This window comes from Salvelinus sp. IW2-2015, unplaced genomic scaffold (assembly GCF_002910315.2).
Source record: "Salvelinus sp. IW2-2015 unplaced genomic scaffold, ASM291031v2 Un_scaffold16326, whole genome shotgun sequence".
Lineage (NCBI taxonomy): Eukaryota > Metazoa > Chordata > Actinopteri > Salmoniformes > Salmonidae > Salvelinus > Salvelinus sp. IW2-2015.
The window spans coordinates 1,944,816-1,962,352 of NW_019957535.1; the positions used below are offsets into that span (position 1 = coordinate 1,944,816).

General features: G+C 42.6%; 1 protein-coding gene, 2 non-coding genes and 1 pseudogene across 3 annotated transcripts in view; all 4 read right to left on the reverse strand.

Moving 5' to 3' along the window:
• Positions 1–6,419: 6,419 nt before the first annotated feature.
• LOC112080463 (bifunctional glutamate/proline--tRNA ligase) overlaps positions 6,420–17,537 on the reverse strand; it is a 67,571-nt gene continuing 56,453 nt past the window's right edge. Inside the window, exons 23-34 of the mRNA XM_024146249.2 lie at positions 15,629–15,680; positions 12,425–12,634; positions 12,012–12,084; positions 11,630–11,709; positions 11,292–11,393; positions 9,811–9,966; positions 8,884–9,081; positions 8,559–8,732; positions 7,910–8,070; positions 7,617–7,695; positions 7,424–7,488; positions 6,420–7,231 (exon numbers count right to left, since the gene is read on the reverse strand). Of these exons, the coding sequence (XP_024002017.1) occupies positions 7,081–7,231; positions 7,424–7,488; positions 7,617–7,695; positions 7,910–8,070; positions 8,559–8,732; positions 8,884–9,081; positions 9,811–9,966; positions 11,292–11,393; positions 11,630–11,709; positions 12,012–12,084; positions 12,425–12,634; positions 15,629–15,680 (1,501 nt within the window). The 3' untranslated portion in view covers positions 6,420–7,080. The remainder of the gene's footprint in view (positions 7,232–7,423; positions 7,489–7,616; positions 7,696–7,909; positions 8,071–8,558; positions 8,733–8,883; positions 9,082–9,810; positions 9,967–11,291; positions 11,394–11,629; positions 11,710–12,011; positions 12,085–12,424; positions 12,635–15,628; positions 15,681–17,537) is intronic.
• Positions 8,214–8,350, reverse strand: LOC111969595 (small nucleolar RNA SNORA5). The gene has a single exon (XR_002878016.2). It is a non-coding gene; the product is annotated as a small nucleolar RNA SNORA5 (small nucleolar RNA).
• LOC112080464 (small nucleolar RNA SNORA5) lies at positions 9,483–9,625 on the reverse strand. The gene has a single exon (XR_002896188.1). It is a non-coding gene; the product is annotated as a small nucleolar RNA SNORA5 (small nucleolar RNA).
• Positions 10,129–10,257, reverse strand: LOC112080465 (small nucleolar RNA SNORA5; annotated as a pseudogene).

Sequence of the window (17,537 nt, forward strand, 5' to 3'; positions counted from 1 at the left end):
ACAGAGCTTGAATAGTTAAAAAAGAAATGGGCAAAAATTGTACAATCCAGTTGTGCAAAGCTCTTATAGACTTACCCAAAAACACACACAGCTGTAATCGCTGCCAAGGGTGATTCTAACATGTATTCACTCAGGGATTGACTACTTATCTAATGAAGATGTTTTATTTTTTTCATAATATATATATATATTTTTTTAAGAGTATTTTGAGTAGATCATGAAAAGAAATACAATTAAATCCATTTAAATACCAATTTGTTTAAAAAAAGCCAGTGAAACGAGGCTACTCAGGCGAGAAGAAAAACCTCATCCAAATGTATTGGAAAATATAAATGGACTGATGGTACTGTAACTGACAAAACAAGATAAAAACTTCTGATGCACAACTATATTTTGAAATTGCACCTAGTGTATTTGATCAACTATTCTTTCTCTCAATAGTAAATTGAGACCCAGACTGAGTTCCCCTAGCGGCCGGGAGTACTAAGCAACCGCCTATGTTGCTTATGCATGGAACAGGCCCTGCTGCCACCAAAGGTACTTTGTACTTTGAAGAGAATTTGCATTTTCGAATCAGAGATAAATACAGCCAAAGGTCACCTTGTCTGAGATTTTCACGGTTATCAAAACATCACTCCAGGGAAAGCCTACATGAAACAGATCTTATTTGAAGTGGTTTCAAAATCCAAGGGGGGGAAAAAAATGAATGGTGAAAAAAACAAAAAAACATTTCCATGTTTGACTACTAGGTTTTATGGGTATTATGAAACATCCACTGTTTCTTTGTGATGTTTTCTGTACGCTGATACAGAGAGCAGTGAAACCCAGTTTGCAGTTACATTTTTACTTATTTAACCTTTACCTGGAACCAAAAGGGGTTCTTCAAAGGGTTCTTCTATGGGGACAGCCGAAGAACCACCTTTTTTTCTCAGTGTACTTGTTACTAACATGTCTAACCTTTACATACAGTATTTCCTTTAGGAATATAGTGGAGTAAAAGTTTTCAAAAATATCAATAGTAAAGTAGACCCCCCCAAAAAACAACTTAAGTAAAAATACTTTTAAGTACTACTTAAGTACTTTACACCACTGACTACTCGTGGCACCATTAAAGCTTTGTATTGTGAAGATGAACACATTGGGCTTAATGTTTCCTGGACAGATTAAGCCTACGTAGTCCTTGACCAAGCATTTTAGCCYAGAATTAGGTTTAATTTGTGTCCTGGAAACCAGCCCAGTCTTTTAATGATTGTTTTTACAGTGTTTTCTCATTTTCAGCCTGCCTGCAAAACACATTTCCCTATGCGATAATAAAGACTACGTTGAAATGTTCTACTCATAAATATCTTATTAAAATGGTAAAATAACATTGTGTGGCTTTGATCTGTAAAGAATAAAATAGTGATCTATAGACAAGTGTCTTCACTATAATATCGTTCGGAAGGAGACAAGAAAACACGTGGAGCTTTGATTTCGTTCAGAATGAGACAAGAAAACACGTGGAGCTTTAATATCGTTCAGAATATGAGACAAGAAAACACGTGGAGCTTTCATATCGTTCAGAATGACAAGAAAACACATGGAGCTTTCCGACAGGTGCTTTATGACGTGACATCACTTCAAGGAGTGACAAAAACAACAAAACATCTCAAAAGTACTGCATGGGGTAAAAAAATGAAGTTTCTTGAAGGTTATAAATCCATTGAGCAAGGAGCATACAGCCATTAATACAGTCTATGTTAATGTGTCCTTTGCGGCTCATTTCGGTTTGAGTGCATTGTTGAAAGATGTCGATACTGATAGGATTGAAAGGAAGACAGAACTGCTCCCGATTCTGCTTTCTCTCTTCAAATTCACCTTAACAGCATGAACACACAATACTGACGACAGATCAKCTGCTGGATAGACAATTATCATATGGCTGCAAATATTGATGCGGTTTATTCTAATGGCTTTGCCTATAACAGTGGTAACCAAACTTTTTAGTCCGGTACCCCTTCAAATTATTCAACCTCCAGCTGCATACCCCCTAGCACCAGGGTCAACACACTCTCAAATGTTGTTTTTTGCCATCATTGTAAGCCTGCCACACACACTCAAAACATTTATTAAACACAAGAATGAGTGTGAGTTGTCACAACCCAGCTCTTGGGAAGTAACAAAGCTCTTAYAGGACCAGAGCACAAATAATAAGTAATTTTGCTCTTTATTTAGCCATCTTACATATAAAACTTTATTTGTTCATCAAATTGTGAATAACTCACCCCAGGTTAATGAGAAGGGTGTGCTTGAAAGGATGCACATAACTCTGCATTGTTGGGTTGTATTGGTGAGTCTTAAATCCTTTTCCACACACATCCTTTTCTGTGCCCGTATTTAGTTTTCATGCTAGTGAGGGCCGAGATTGCAACCACGTACCTATGTGAGAGTGCAAAGGGCATCAGTRTCTTCACAGCGCGATTTGCCAATGCAGGATACTCTGAGCGCAGCCCAATCCTATATGGCAGTGGCTTCTGATTAAATTCCATTTTCACAGAACAGCTTGTTGCAATTTCGATGAGGCTCTCTTGTTCAGATATCAGTAAGTGGACTGGAGGCAGGGCATGAAAGGGATAATGAATCCAGTTGTTTGTGTCATCCGTTTCGGGAAAGTACCTGCGTAATTGCTCACCCAACTCACTCAGGTGCTTCGCTATATCACATTTGACATTGTCGGTAAGCTTGAGTTCATTTGCACACAACAAAAAATCATACAAATGATGGAAAGACCTGTGTGCTGTCCTTGTTAATGCAGACAGAGAAGAGCGCCATCTTCTTAATCATAGCCTCAAATTTGTCCCACACGTTGAATATAGTTGCGGACAGTCCCTGTAATCCTAGATTCAGATCATTCAGGCGAGAAAAAAACATCACCCAGATAGGCCAGTCGCGTGAGAAACTCGTCATCATGCAAGCGGTCAGACAAGTGAAAATGGTCAGTAATAAAAATACAACTAAGCTCGTCTCTCAATTTCCCTTTGATAACCAGTGCACTTCTGTATGTTGTAAAACCGTTACATGGTCGCTGCCCATATCATTGCATAGTGTAGAAAATACACGAGAGTTCAGGGGCCTTGCTTTAACAAAGTTAACCATTTTCACTGTATTGCCCAAAATGTCTTTCAAGCTGTCAGGCATTCCCTTGGCAGCAAGAGCCTCTCGGTGGATGCTGCAGTGTACCCAAGTGGCATCGGGAGCAACTGCTTGCACGCGCTTTAACTATGGAACGCCATTTGGATCATAAAGCACGTGGTCAAAACGCAATCATTTTAATGCTACGTGTGTAAAGTAAGCAGGTGCAGGCGCTAAATTAACGCCTACACGCGTCAAATAAGCTCGTGCAAATGTGCTGGCAGGCGGTCCAACATGTGCTAAATAAACGGCTGCAAGCGGGTCCTGCACACGTCAAATTAAACGCCTACAGCTGCTAAATATACACCTATACACGCTAACTTAAAGCGCTGTTTAATGTGCGAATTTAACTGCCAATTTCCCTAGCTCCTCCTTTCATTAATCGGTGAACTACAGTCAGTTTAAAGCAACAGCACAATTGAAGATGGAGAGAAGGAACTTCCTTATCCGCTGCAAACAGACCCTAAATGACTGCACTCGGCTTTTGCTCTCTGATAATCCTGGACTTGATGCCCTTCAGTCCACGTCAATAAGGTTGATTCTTTTTAAATACTATTATTACTTAATCATGAAGTTGATCAGCTAGCTAACACAGAGGACAGATCTGTTCATTGCTATGCAGCTATGTTGGAGGATCAGACACAGACAGCAGTGCAAGTAATTTAGGCCTATGTATTGCTAATATTGTAAGTCTGATTAGGCCAAGGGAGCATTTTACATTTAACTAGTATACATAGTCTATAAACTCAGCAAAAAAAGAAACGTCCCTTTTTTAGGACCTTGTCTTTCAAAGATCATTCGTAAAAGCCAAATAACTCACAGATCTTCATTGTAAAGGGTTTAAACACCGTTTCCCATGCTTGTTCAATGAACCATAAACAATTAATGAACATGCACCTGTGGAACGGTCGTTAAGACACTAACACCTTACAGACAAGGCAATTAAGGTCGGCAATTAAGTCACAGTTATGAAAACTTAGGACACTAAAGAGGCCTTTCTACTGACTCTGAAAAACACCAAAAGAAAGATGCCCAGGGTCCCTGCTCATCTGCATGAATATGCTGCAAGGAGGCATGAGGACTGCAGATGTGGCCAGGGCAATAAATTGCAATGTCCGTACTGTGAGACGCCTAAGACAGCGCTACAGGGAGACAGGACGGACAGCTGATCGTCCTCGCAGACCACGTGTAACAACACGTGCACAGGATCGGTACATCCGAACATCACACCTGCGGGACAAGTACAGCATGGCAACAACAACTTCCCGAGTTACACCAGGAACGCACAATCACTCCATCAGTGCTCAGACTGTCCGCAATAGGCTGAGAGAGGCTGGACTGAGGGCTTGTAGGYCTGTTATAAGGCAGGCCAGACATCACCGCCAACAATGTCGCACAAGCCCACCATCGCTGGACCAGACAGGACTGGCAAAAAGTGCTCTTCACTGACGAGTCACAGTTTTGTCTCACCAGGAGTGGAGGTCGGATTCGCGTTTATCGTCGAAGGAATGAGCGTTACACCGAGGCCTGTACTCTGGAGCGGGATCGATTTGGAGATGCAGGGTCCGTCATGGTCTGGGGCGGTGTGTCACAGCATCATCGGACTGAGCTTGTTGTCATTGCAGGCAATCTCAACGCTGTGCATTACAGGGAAGACATCCTCCTCCCTCATGTGGTACCCTTCCTGCAGGCTCATCCTGATATGACCCTCCAGCATGACAATGCCACCAGCCATACTGCTCGTTCTGTGCGTGATTTCCTGCAAGAGAGGAATATCAGTGTTCTGCCACGGCCAGCGAAGAGCCTGGATCTCAATCCCTTGAGCATGTCTGGGACCTGTTGGATAGGAAGGTGAGGGCTAGGGACAGGCCCCCCCCCCCCCAGAAATGTCTGGGAACTTGCAGGTGCCTTGGTGGAAGAGTGGGGTAACATCTCACAGCAAGAACTAGCAAATCTGGTGCAGTCCATGAGGAGATGCACTGCAGTACTTAATGCAACTGGTGGCCACACCAGATACTGACTGTTACTTTTGATTTTGACCCGCCCCCCTTTGTTCAGGGACACATTATTCCATTTCTGTTAGTCACATGTCTGTGGAACTTGTTCAGTTTATGTCTCAGTTGTTGAATCTTGTTATGTTCATAGTATTTACACGTTAAGTTTGCTGAAAATAAACGCAGTTGACAGTGAGAGGACGTTGCTTTTTTTGCTGAGTTTATTTCTCATCATATTTGTGCCTCTTCGATGGTCCAACGTCCCCGTCTGTTGTTCGGTGCTTTCCCGGGTAAAGGGGCAGTATCTCTTCAGCTGCATCAGATCCACAACTGTCAGTGTCCATGCTAGCTGGGCTAACAACAAATGTATAATTACTGATGCTAGCATCAACTTGTGTCGTTGACAGATGCAGGTATTATTATATTCTGCTGGTAGTAGCAGTAGAGCTGGTATGTGTCTATGGTATGTGGTATGTGTCTATGGGCCTACTTTTGTTTTKAACCATTTATCCATTTTCGAGCAAACGGAATGAGCAGTGGCTATGTTTGGCTAAATATGTACCGTTAGTGGAATTCCCGCGAGAGTGTAACAGTTAATGTGATTGGATGTTAATTATTTGACTAGGCTACTTGTATTTGACAAGGCTACTTGTATTTGACATTATGTTGTTATTTCGCTGAACACTAGATGGTTTAATTTTATTTCTGGCAGTGAAACAAGGCTAATCGGGCGAGAGAAAAAAACCTCACCCAAATGTATAGCCCCGTTTGAAAATGTTTAGAATTATTCTAATAAAAATTATTATTATTTTTTTATTTTTTTAAATGTGAATCATATTTTTATTTGGCGTACACCCGACGGCATTGCGTGTACCCCAGTTGGGAATACCCGATCTATAACAATGCAGTAAATCATATATTTGGCACATCATTGTGCATGATGTTACAAATCAATTATATTGAGGTAAAAATTACTGTAGCCTACAATAGTAAAATAAAACTCAATTGACTGCCTGACTTTGGAATCACTGATTCATTTGTAATGTGAATAAAAACTCTGGGAAAGTGGACAGTTTCACTTTTCCACACCTGAACATAAAACAAATATTTCTGTCCTGTCCGCACCTGAACAAGTCCCTCTTCCTCCTGATGTGTGCACTCGCTTGGACGATCATCAACACAATCCATCCTTTTACAGATTACGTGCAGATAATGTACAGGTAAAACAGCTCTCAAATGATAATGCCTATACAGTGGAATTTGAGAATCCCTTTATTATAGAAAAGTCTTAGAATTGCGTTAGAGGAACTCAAGAGTACAGGTAATTACATGTATGTGATAGTCCATTATTCCATGTTGTATGCAGTATTCCTATGAGTTTGTACTGGGGACAAATGTGGCTAGTGGCTACAACCGCCAGGGGTCAACCCTCACCACCCACCTATAGCATAGCTACGCTATCAGTTCAGTTAGTGGGGAGATACTGAAATATCTTGCCTGAGTAACCATGTCATCTTCCTACCCGGAAAAGGTCCTGAGATAAGGTAGGGTGGGAGTGAGAAARGAACAAAAATATAAAGATTGTGTCATTGGGTATAAAGAAAAGGTCATTTTTGTTACATTTGGGGCTAATGGGAGAAAATAGCTGACTATGGAGAGTGTCTTGTCAATCTTGAGGGGTTAGGCCACCATTGCAAGGTTAGGGTCAAAAGGAAAGGAACACACGACAAGGTGTTGACTCTGGGTGTATCTCAATAGTCTAAAGAGACTTCATCTCCTCGTCTCTTCTCCATCTCTGCTGATTCGAAAGCGCATGATAGGTGAAAACAAATCTTTGTTCACAAGTATTTTCTTTCACCTATCCGCTTCTCTCTCATATCCCAGATCGAGGAGAGGAGGCCACTTAAGACTGTATTTAGTAGCTGCGGCCAAACAGGGTGTAATACTGGGCGGCCTCCTTGCCGCTGACGCACATCTGACCCGGCTGCAGGGGCTTGAGGGGCTTGAAGGGGATACACAGGCTCTTTGCACCCATGGAKGGGGCACCGGGCTCCAGATCCTGGTCCCTGGAGAGGGGGAGAGAGAGAGGGGCTAGGGGTTAGGGAGGTGACCGATTTTATCAACTTCATTCTACATTTGGTAACACTTCACTCAGAGCAGATAATGCATCTTGATAGGAAGGTGTTCCTAATGTTTGGTATAGTCAGTGAATGTTAGCATGCATCCCAGTCATTGAGTGGTACTTGAGTGAGTCTTACTTGGCAGTGGTCTTCTTGATCCAGTCTTCACACTCGATGCCTCCACAGAAGGGGATCTGGACAATCTGTGGTTATCAACATAAAAAAAAAAAAATGTAAGTCAGTTTGTTAATATTACTTAAGCCAGCCAGACATGGAAACGATTCATCTGATGATTGGGAATCTAACAGAAACAAACTTCAACGTAACACACCCTGCCCTGGTCCAGGTCTTTCTGGAACTGTTCCATAGAGTCTGCTACCACCATGTGCTTGTTCAAGTCGTCTGATGCCCTGCGACACAGAAAAGTTAAATATTAGTCCAGGATTCGACAGGTCACACGTGTGTGTGTGTGTGTGTGTGTGTGTGTGTGTGTGTGTGTGTGTGTATGTTAGCACCTGTGCAGTAGCTCAGAGAGCGCGAGAGAGAATGAGAGGGATTGTGGGTGTTACAAGAGGTTGGCCTTGATTTCCTCCAGTAGGTGGGTGTGGATCAGCATACGCATACCTCTTGAAGAGGTTGGTCTGGATGTCCTCCAGTAGCTGTATGAGTCTCTTCTCGGTGTCTGCCTCGGGCAGGGTGATCTTCTCCCCCGTGTCTCTCCTCACGGCCACACACTGACCCTGCTTCAGGTCCTTAGGACCCACCTCAAGGCGAATGGGCACGCCCTGAGAGAGAGGGATGGAAGGAGGGGTGGAGAGAGAGAAGGATGGAGAGCAAGAAAGAAAGCGAAGGAGAGAGAGAGGATAGAGATGCAGACGTTTCCTTTCAATTGGACTGACGAGAAGTTTATCCATCCCTGAAATCAACCAATTGTCAGAAGTACAAATTTATCCCCAAAATCCATGGAAAAGTTACATGAGGCCCATGAACTACAGGTTCACTGTGGCAGCTATTTTGGCCAGTGCGGTCCATTTTAGAGGAAGCACTGAATGAGACAAGGCTGCAAACTTTCTAATGCACCTAGAAAAGGGTTCTGGGGGATTATTACAACAATAATAATAATAATAATAATATACACCATTTAAGATCTACTTTCATCCAAAGAGACATACAGTGCAGTGAGTGCAAAATGTTTAGTGTATGACTCCAGTGACAACCGAACCCACGACCCTGACGTTGTGGAGCCACACAAGACCATGAGTGGTGGTTTTACCTTGAGTTCCCAGTGGTTGAACTTCCAGCCGGGAGAGTAATTGTCTCGGAGGTCAGCCTTTACCCGGGTCTCTCCCCTCTGCAGCCGGGCCAGGTACTTGGAGCACTGGGCCAGCAGAGACTCCTTCTCAGCCTCAGGCAGGGAGGCTGTGATGCCACACGGGATGATGATCACCTGGCAGAGAAGAGCAGGAGAAAATGCAGGGTTATAGAATTTGACTAGGGCCAAAAAAAAGGTGAAATTCTTTACCTTTTGCCAGGCAGTCGTTATTAACTGACTTGCCTGGTAAAAWAAAGGTGKAATCAAAATGTAAATCAAAACATACCTGGAGACAGGCAACTCTGGGGGGCAGCACCAGGCCCATGTTGTCCCCATGTACCATGGTGAGCACGCCGATAGTGCGGGTGGTGATACCCCACGAGTTCTGGTAGGCTAGCTGCTTCTCGCCCGGCTTCCTGGGGTCCTCGAACTCGATGTTAAACATCCGGGAGAAGTTTTGGCCCAGGTGGTGGGATGTGGCACCCTGAGAGAAAGAGAACCATTTAACTTGTTTTTTATATATATATTTTATGATTCATATTTTTACATTCAGATTAATTGATAGAAAGGTGGAGGCACCCTGAGAGGAAGAGGAAACATTTACTTAAACATCAATACAAGTGTCCCTAAGAGGTTGTTTTGCTGATAGAGTGTGTTAAACTGTGCTTTATAAAACTGCATTAGAAGCTAGTGACTTTGGTTTGGTTTTTCGGCTAAGATGCCAAGTTTCACCCTAGTCTTCTATTAGGCCTCTTCCCCCTTGGGTCAGAACTAACCATGGGCAAGAACTGTTGAAGGCTCTAGCCATTTTAGGAGAACTTCCTATAGATTGCTTACAAAGGGCTAGGAAAAGATAGGAAAAATCTGAAATCAACAAATAGGCCCTATTGTCCGTAGTACAAATGTATCCCCATCGTCCATGGAAAATAAGATGTGAGGCCCATTACCTACAGGTTCACTGTGGCAGACATTTTGGCCAGTGCTGTCCATTATAAAGGAAGCACTGAATTTTACTTTCAAATACTTCAGATGGGCTTAATTCAATTCATGTCTGAATGAACGTGATGGATATAAGAACTTATGGCTGAAGGCTCCAGCAATTTTATAGGACCTTCCGACATTTTGCGTACACCTACTCCCATTAAACAACTACGGTCTCAATCCGGAATTTTGTGGTACAAAATCCAAATGTGGCGGCAGCCTATAAGTGTACCTGGATGGCTCTGCCGCTGGCAGAGATGAAGGCCTCCACGGTGGTAGTGTAGTCTCCTCCTGCAAACTTCTCCTTCTCGGTCTTTCTGCCCTTTACCACAGGGATGGCCATCAGCTCCTCGTAGACCCGTGCGTACAAGTCAAGGATCTGTAACACCTGGACACATGCACACAGACGGGGAGAAGATGAGTCAGTATTTATTAAAAGACTAAAGGGGGTGGGGGGGGGGGGGGTCAAAAGGTATGTTGAGGGGGAAAAAATGTCCTGAAACTGGTAGGTACTAACTAGCTGACAAACTTATCGTATCATATTCATCCTGATTGTATGTAGTACAAACGTATCCCCAGAATCCATGTAAAAAAAACATGCAGGGCCCATGAACTACAGGTAAACTGTGGCAGCCATTTTGGCCAGTGCAAAGGAAACACTAACTTCAACAAAACCGTACACTTTCAAATACTTGAGCTGTGCCTAATTCAACTTATACCAAAACATTAAAGCCAGACTCGAGCCCCAAATATGTCACTTCTTTCTGGTTTTATACACCTCTAAATGTATAGATGAAAGATTCATTTKCCATTTGGGTCACTTCAAAGTGATTAAAATGACGGTTTTACGAATGATAAGAGCAGTAGCTTTGTTCACAAATTGCAGGTCAGATTTCTCCAAGTAATTATGACACACAGGCCAATTGATCATTTCTCTGTTGCATGTTCCCTTTTCTTCTGAACCATCCACGACTACAGCAACACCCAACAATACATATATCTAGCTATATCCCTAGAATTACAAACGAGACTCATTTCAAATGAGTGATAAAGAATAAAAGTGTAATTTAGCTGACAAACGCATGTTGTAACGGTTAATAACATTGGCTCCTGGCTGTCAATCGGTCTGTGCGTCTGTCTGTGTGCAACAGCTGATGATGCGCAGGATTTGATGTTGCTAGCTTGAACTTCTAAATCAAAATTGGAATTGTGGGCGATTTTCATTCAGCAAGGGATTGAGAATATTTTCTTGCTAGTTGAGCGGATAATAATAACGAAAGCCAGCTCTGTCTACTACTGGTAGGTGAAGCAAGCTAGCTAGCTAGTTTAGCTGGAGATCAAGAGATCAAGCCGATTAAGCCACTACCGTTGCCGATGTAAATGATAATGACATTTTACTGCTTATAGATATTTACACGCTTGTAGGCTACACGCAAATTCGAACACCAGCTGCCTGATCAAAGGGTGGCTGGCTCAGCTACTGCTCGAAAACTCTCCGAGCACATTATGACATCTTACCTGKGTGTTTGTTTTGTCACTCCGACAGTGATATGTCATAAATACAAAYGGCGTAAATGAGACTTACYGAGTCTGCCTTCAAATACTGTTTGAACGCACTCTCCAGACATGACAAGTCCAAACTCAACATTCAAGACCGAAAAGTTAAGAACTCTAGTCTCAAGGACAGCTGAAAATAAAAAATGACCTCGTTACCTCTTCCGCGGCCTCCTCTTTGGTGGCAAAAGCCGTGTGTCCTTCCTGCCACAGGAACTCTCTGGTCCTTAGGAAGGGCTGGGGGTGCTTGAACTCCCACCTCTGACGGAGAGATGAAGAAATAAATAAATGAGAAAACGAGAGGAGTGAAACTCTGGATCCATTCTGTTAAGTTATCCTAAAGGGTTCTGCCAAAAGACCGTGGAAACACTGGACATGGTGAGGCGTCTTCCATTTCAAGTACGTTTGGGCTCTTCCATTTAGATTTTTTCCCCCTGGAATTGACCCAAACGATGATGGTGAACGAGACAATGATCATTAGTGGAGTGGACACTGACCACAACGTTGCACCACTGGTTGAGTTTGATAGGTAGGTCTCTGTGGGACTGGACCCATTTGGCGTAGGCAGGGTACATCACTGTAAAAAGAGGAAGGAAGAACACATGGGTTAGTAGGGYGCCCCTTGTGTGCACATTTGGGATTACCGTCTACCCAGGCATGGGTACACCCTATGGGTCAGTGTCAATTAGTACATTTAGAAATGTATGGAAGAGAGACCAGGTAGAAGTGGTGAGCGTCATGGATAAAAAATATAGCAGTTGTGTCATGATATACACCCATACAATAAAGCTTTTGAGACAGAGAAAAGCATCTGGAAATGCAATGCATYAAGTTCAACCTTACGGACTGACAGAAGGTGGGAAGGTGTGTGTCTCTTACCAGTTTCACTAGTGGGTCGGACAGCGATGGGCTCGGCAAGCTCAGTGTTCCCTGACCGTGTTACCCAGGCAACCTGAGGCCAGAAGACACAAACACAGTTAACTACAAATGTGTCAAATCATTTTAAAAGGAGATCTTCTTGAGCATTCCAAAAAGACAAAATGGTGGTCTCACACACACACACACAAATCACTGGAAAGGGCGAGGACCAGGATTTCCAATAGGGCTCGATACACACCGATACCACATCTCACCACAAGATGTCAGGAACACCCATCACCCCCCCTCTTATACACATCTAGATGTGTATAAGAGACAGCACCAGGATTTCCAATAGGGCTCGATACACACCGATACCACATCTCACCACAAGATGTCAGGAACACCCATCACCCCCCCCAACACACACACACCTCTGGGGCAAAATCAGCTATGTGGGACTTCTCTTTCTCCAGGGCAGCCTGCGARACGAACATGGGGAAGTAGCAGTTCTCCACACCCAGCTTCTTGATCTCGCGGTCAAAGAACTCCTTGATGGACTCCCAGATAGAGTAGGACCAGGGTCGCAGCACGTAGCAGCCGCTCACGTCATAGTACTCAATCATCTCTGCCTTGGTGATCACCTGGAGGGGAGGAGGGAAGGTGGAGGGCAGAGTTAAGGGTAAATGGGGAGCACGTGAAGGGAAACCTTATTGACTCGTAAACAAACAAAAAACATCACTTTCATATACAGTGCCTTCAGAAAGTATTTACACGCCTTGATTTTTCCTCCCAAATGTTCTTGTGTTACAGCCTGAATTTAAAATGGATTCAATTTAGATTGTTTTGCCACTGGCCTACACACAATACCCCATGATGTCAAAAAGTTTTTTTTTTTATTAATAAAAAATGAAATAATAAAAATGTATAAAAAATGAAAAGCTGAAATGGCAAAAGTATTCAACCCCTTTGTTATGGCAAGCCTAAATAAGTTCAGGAGTAAAAATGTGCTTAACAAGTCGCATGGACGCAATAATAGTGTTCAACAAGATTTTGAATGACTACCTCATCTCTGTACACCACACATACAATTATCTGTAAGGTCCCTCAGTCGAGCAGTGAATTTCAAACAYAGATTCAAGACCGTGCATGTCAGAGCAAAAAACAAGCCATGAGGTCGAAGGAATTGTCTGTAGAGCTTTGAGTCAGGATTGTGTCGAGACACAGATCTAGGGAACAGAAGCAAAACATTTCTGTAGCAATGAAGGTCCCCAAGAACACAGTGGCCTCCATCATTCTTAAATGGAAGAAGTTTGCAACCACCAAATCYTTCCCTAGAGCTGGCCGCCTGGCCAAACAAAACAATCGGGGGAGAGGGGTCAGGGAGGTGACCAAGAACCCGATGGTCACTTACAGAGCTCCAGAGTTTCTKTGTAGATGGGAGAACCTTTCAGAAGGACAATCATCTCTGCAGCACTCCACCAATCAGGCCTTTTGGTAGAGTGGCCAGATGGAAGCCACTCCTCAGTAAARAAGGCACGACAGCCCGCTTGGAGTTTGCCAAAAGGCACATCAGACCATGAGAAACAAGATTCTCTGGTCTGATGAAATTAAGATAACCATTTGGATTGAATGCCAAGCGTAACGTCTGGAGGAAACCTGGAACATCCCTACGGTGAAGCATGGTGGTGGGAGCGTCATGCTGTGGGGATGTTTTTCAGCAGCAGGGACTGGGAGACTAGTCAGGATCAAGGGAAAGATGAACGGAGCAAAATACAGCGAGATCTTTGATGAAAACCTGCTCCAGAGCGTTCAGGACCTCAGACTGGGGCGAASGTTCAGCTTCCAACAGGACAACGACCCTAAGCACACARCTTAGACAAAGCAGGAGAGGCTTCGGGAAAAGTCTATGAATGTCMTTGAGTGACCGAGCCAGAGCCCGGACTTGAACCCGATCKAACATCTCTGGAGAGACCTGAAAATAGCTGTGCAGCAGCGCTCCCCATCCAACCTGACAGAGCTTGAGAGGATCCGCAGAGAAGAATGGGAGAAACTCCCCAAATAGAGGTGTGCCAAGGTTGTAGCATCATACCCAAGAAGACTCGAGGCTGTAATCGCTGCCAAAGATGTTTCAACAAAGTACTTAGTAAAGGGTCTGAATACTGTAAATGTGATGTTTCAGTTTCAGTAAAAAAATAAAATAAAAATGATTTTCTCATTATGGGGTATTGTGTGTAGATTGATGAGGGGGGAAAAGTCTTTATCCATTTTAGAATAAGGCTGTAACTTAAAAATGTGGAAAAAGTCAAGGGGTCTGAATACTTTCCGACTGCACTGCATTTGTAGATGGGTCCATTTTTTAAATAATAAAAATAGACATTGGAATATACCTTTGAGCATGATGAAGTTATGACAACGACTAGGTTTCAGTTGAACAACGTTTACTAAACCGTATTTCCACAATGCATGGTTGCCATTGCACACGGGCCCATCAACAGAGACACCCGCGCAGGCGCACTAATAACAGAGTAATAGCACYGTAATAACAGAAATATAGGGAAACTTAAAACAGGAATTTAACATTAATTACACTTTGGATMAGAAATAAATATCAATACACCCAGTCACTACAAAGACACAGGCGTCCTTCCTAACTTCGTTGCCGGAGAGGAAGGAAACCGCTCAGGGATTTCACGATGAGGACAATRGTGACTTTAAAACAATAACAGAGTTTAATGTCTGTGATAGGAGAAAACTGAGGATGGATCAACATTGTAGTGACTCCACAATACTAAACTAAATGGCCGAATAAAAAGGAGAAAGCCTGTACAGAAAACAAATATTCCAAAACATGCATCCTGTTTGCAACAAGGCACTAAAGTAATACTGCAAAAAATGTGGCAAAGCAATTAACTTTTTGTCCTCAATGTTATGTTTGGTCACCTTCCTGATCAACGCCCTTCTCCCCTGATTGTCCTCAATGTTATGTTTGGGGCAAACYCAATACAAAACATTACTGAGTACTACTCTCCATATTTTCAAGCATAGTGGTGGATGCGTCATGTTATGGGGATGCTTGTAATCGTTAACTGGGGAGTTTTTCAGGATAAAATAGATACGGAACGGCGCTAAGCACAGGAAAAATCCTAGGGGAACACCTGGTTCAGACTGCTTTCCACCAGACGCTGGGAGAAGAATTCACCTTTCAGCAGGACAATAACCTAAAACACAAGGCCAAATCTACACTGGAGTTGACGACAGTGAATGTTCCTGAGTGGATGAGTTACAGTTCTGACTTAAATCTGCTTGAAAATCTATGGCAAGATCTGAAAATGGTTGTCTAGCAATGATCAACAACCAATGGTGACAGAGCTCGAATTAAAAAAAAAAATAATAATTAAAAGAAGAAAAATTATGCACAATCCAGGTGTGGAAAGACTAAAGATCACAGCTGTAATTACTGCCAATGGTGATTCTAACGTGAATTTTTCTTCCACTTTGACAGAGATTTTGTGTAGATCGTTGACAGAAAATGACAAATAAATCTATTTTAATCCCACTTTTTAACCACAAAATGTGGAAAAGTTTAAGGGATGTGAATACTATCTGAAGGCACTGTATGCACAGTACACACTCACCTGAGAGTACCAATCAGCTAGGTTCTCCTCCTTCTTAGCCTCCAGCCCCAGTCTGAATTAGGAAAAGACACGTACATCATTAGGGTGACATTTTGCATGWGCAAATGGCAGTGAGAAATTAGCAAAATAACCAATAAATGTGAAATCRATGGGAAGGCATATTATCCAATGCCTTGCATTGCTCAGTTTACTTAACCCAGGTTAAATAATCAGCTCCTTAGAACCTATAATGTTAAAGTACATTTTCCAATTAAATCACAGTGCAGATTATAGTGAGTTTAAAGTCTTATTTCTGATCTGTGCTTTTTTGCATTTGGTTTACGTTGTGTGATCAGTAGCRGACTGTGCCTATTGGGCCTTGGCCTTCAGAAGCATGGCTCCTAAGTTAATCATCATGCCAAATAGCCTATGTAATTCATGACAATTACACAGCCAAAGCCCTCAACTCCATATCGCCCAGCTCAAATCAAACCACATTTTATTTGTCACATGCGCCAGAAACACTGTGAAATGCTTACTTACAAGCCCTTAACCAACAATGCAATGTTTAGTACCAGGGTCTTAGCTTAGTGATGAGCTTTGTGGGCACTATGGTGTTGAACACTGAGCTGTAGTCAATGAACAGCATTCTGTTCCTTTTGTCCAGTTGGGAAAGGGCAGTGTGGAGTGCGATAGAGAWTGCATCATCTGTGGATCTGCTGGGGCGGTATGCGAATTAGAGTGGGTCTAGGGTTTCCCGGGATGGTGGTGTTGATGTGAGCCATGACCAGCCTTTCAAAGCACTTCATGGCTACCGACGTCAGTGCTTGGGATGATAGTCATTTGCTTTCTTGGGCACAGGGACTATTGGTGGTCTGCTTGAAACATGTAAGTATGACATACTCGGTCAGGGAGAGGTTGAAAATGTCAGTGAAGACAYTTGCCAGTTGGTCAGCGCATGCTCTGTGTATAGGTCCTGGTAATCAGTCTGTTTGMTTATGGCCTTATACAGCTCGTTGAGTGCGTTCTTAGTGCCAGCATCRGTTTGTGGTGGTAAATCGACRGCTACGAAAAATATAAACTCTTGGTAGATAGTGTGGTAGAGTCTAGTCCAAAAATGTTRTGTGTTCACACGCACGCAACAACAATCTCATCTGGCCACAGCCTGCCATCCCAAACCACCATTACATGCATGAGATTATTCTTTAAAAATGCAATACACTCCCAGCTCATTCAGATCAAGTCAAACACACAATTACAGCACTTAATTAGTATTGCTAAAACAAAAAAAATATTGATACACTTTGTAATGCGTTTTTAACTTTTCATAATTGAGCCAACAAGGTTGAAGGCCAAACTTTTAGCTAGCTAACTTAAGTCAAAATTTTCACAGCAGCCAAGCTGAAAAAAATAAAAATAAAAAAATAAATAAAAAATAGAACATCACTGATGAGTTCAACGGAGGTTTTTCAGAATCGATTAGTTTGTTTGCTAGGGGAGTATAATCGATTACTCAAAGTTAGTTTAAAACTAATACATTTGAGTTTTCTTAGCAACACACCTACTCATTCAAGGGTTTTACTTWATTTTTTCCAATTTTCTACATTGTAGATTAACAGTGTAGACATCAAATCAAAACTATGAAATAACACATATGGAATCAGTGTTAAACAATTTTAGATTCTTCAAATAGCCACCCTTTGCCTTGGCAGCTGTGCACACACTTGGAATTCTCTCAACCCGCTTCACCTGGAATGCTTTTCCAACAGTGTTGAAGGAGTTCCCACATACACTACCTTTCAAAAGTTTGGGGTCACTTAGAAATGCCCTTGTTTTAGAAAGAAAAGCTAATTCTTTGTCCATTAAAATAACATACAATTTATTAGAAATACAGTGTAGACATTGTTCAGGTTGTAAATTACTATTGTAG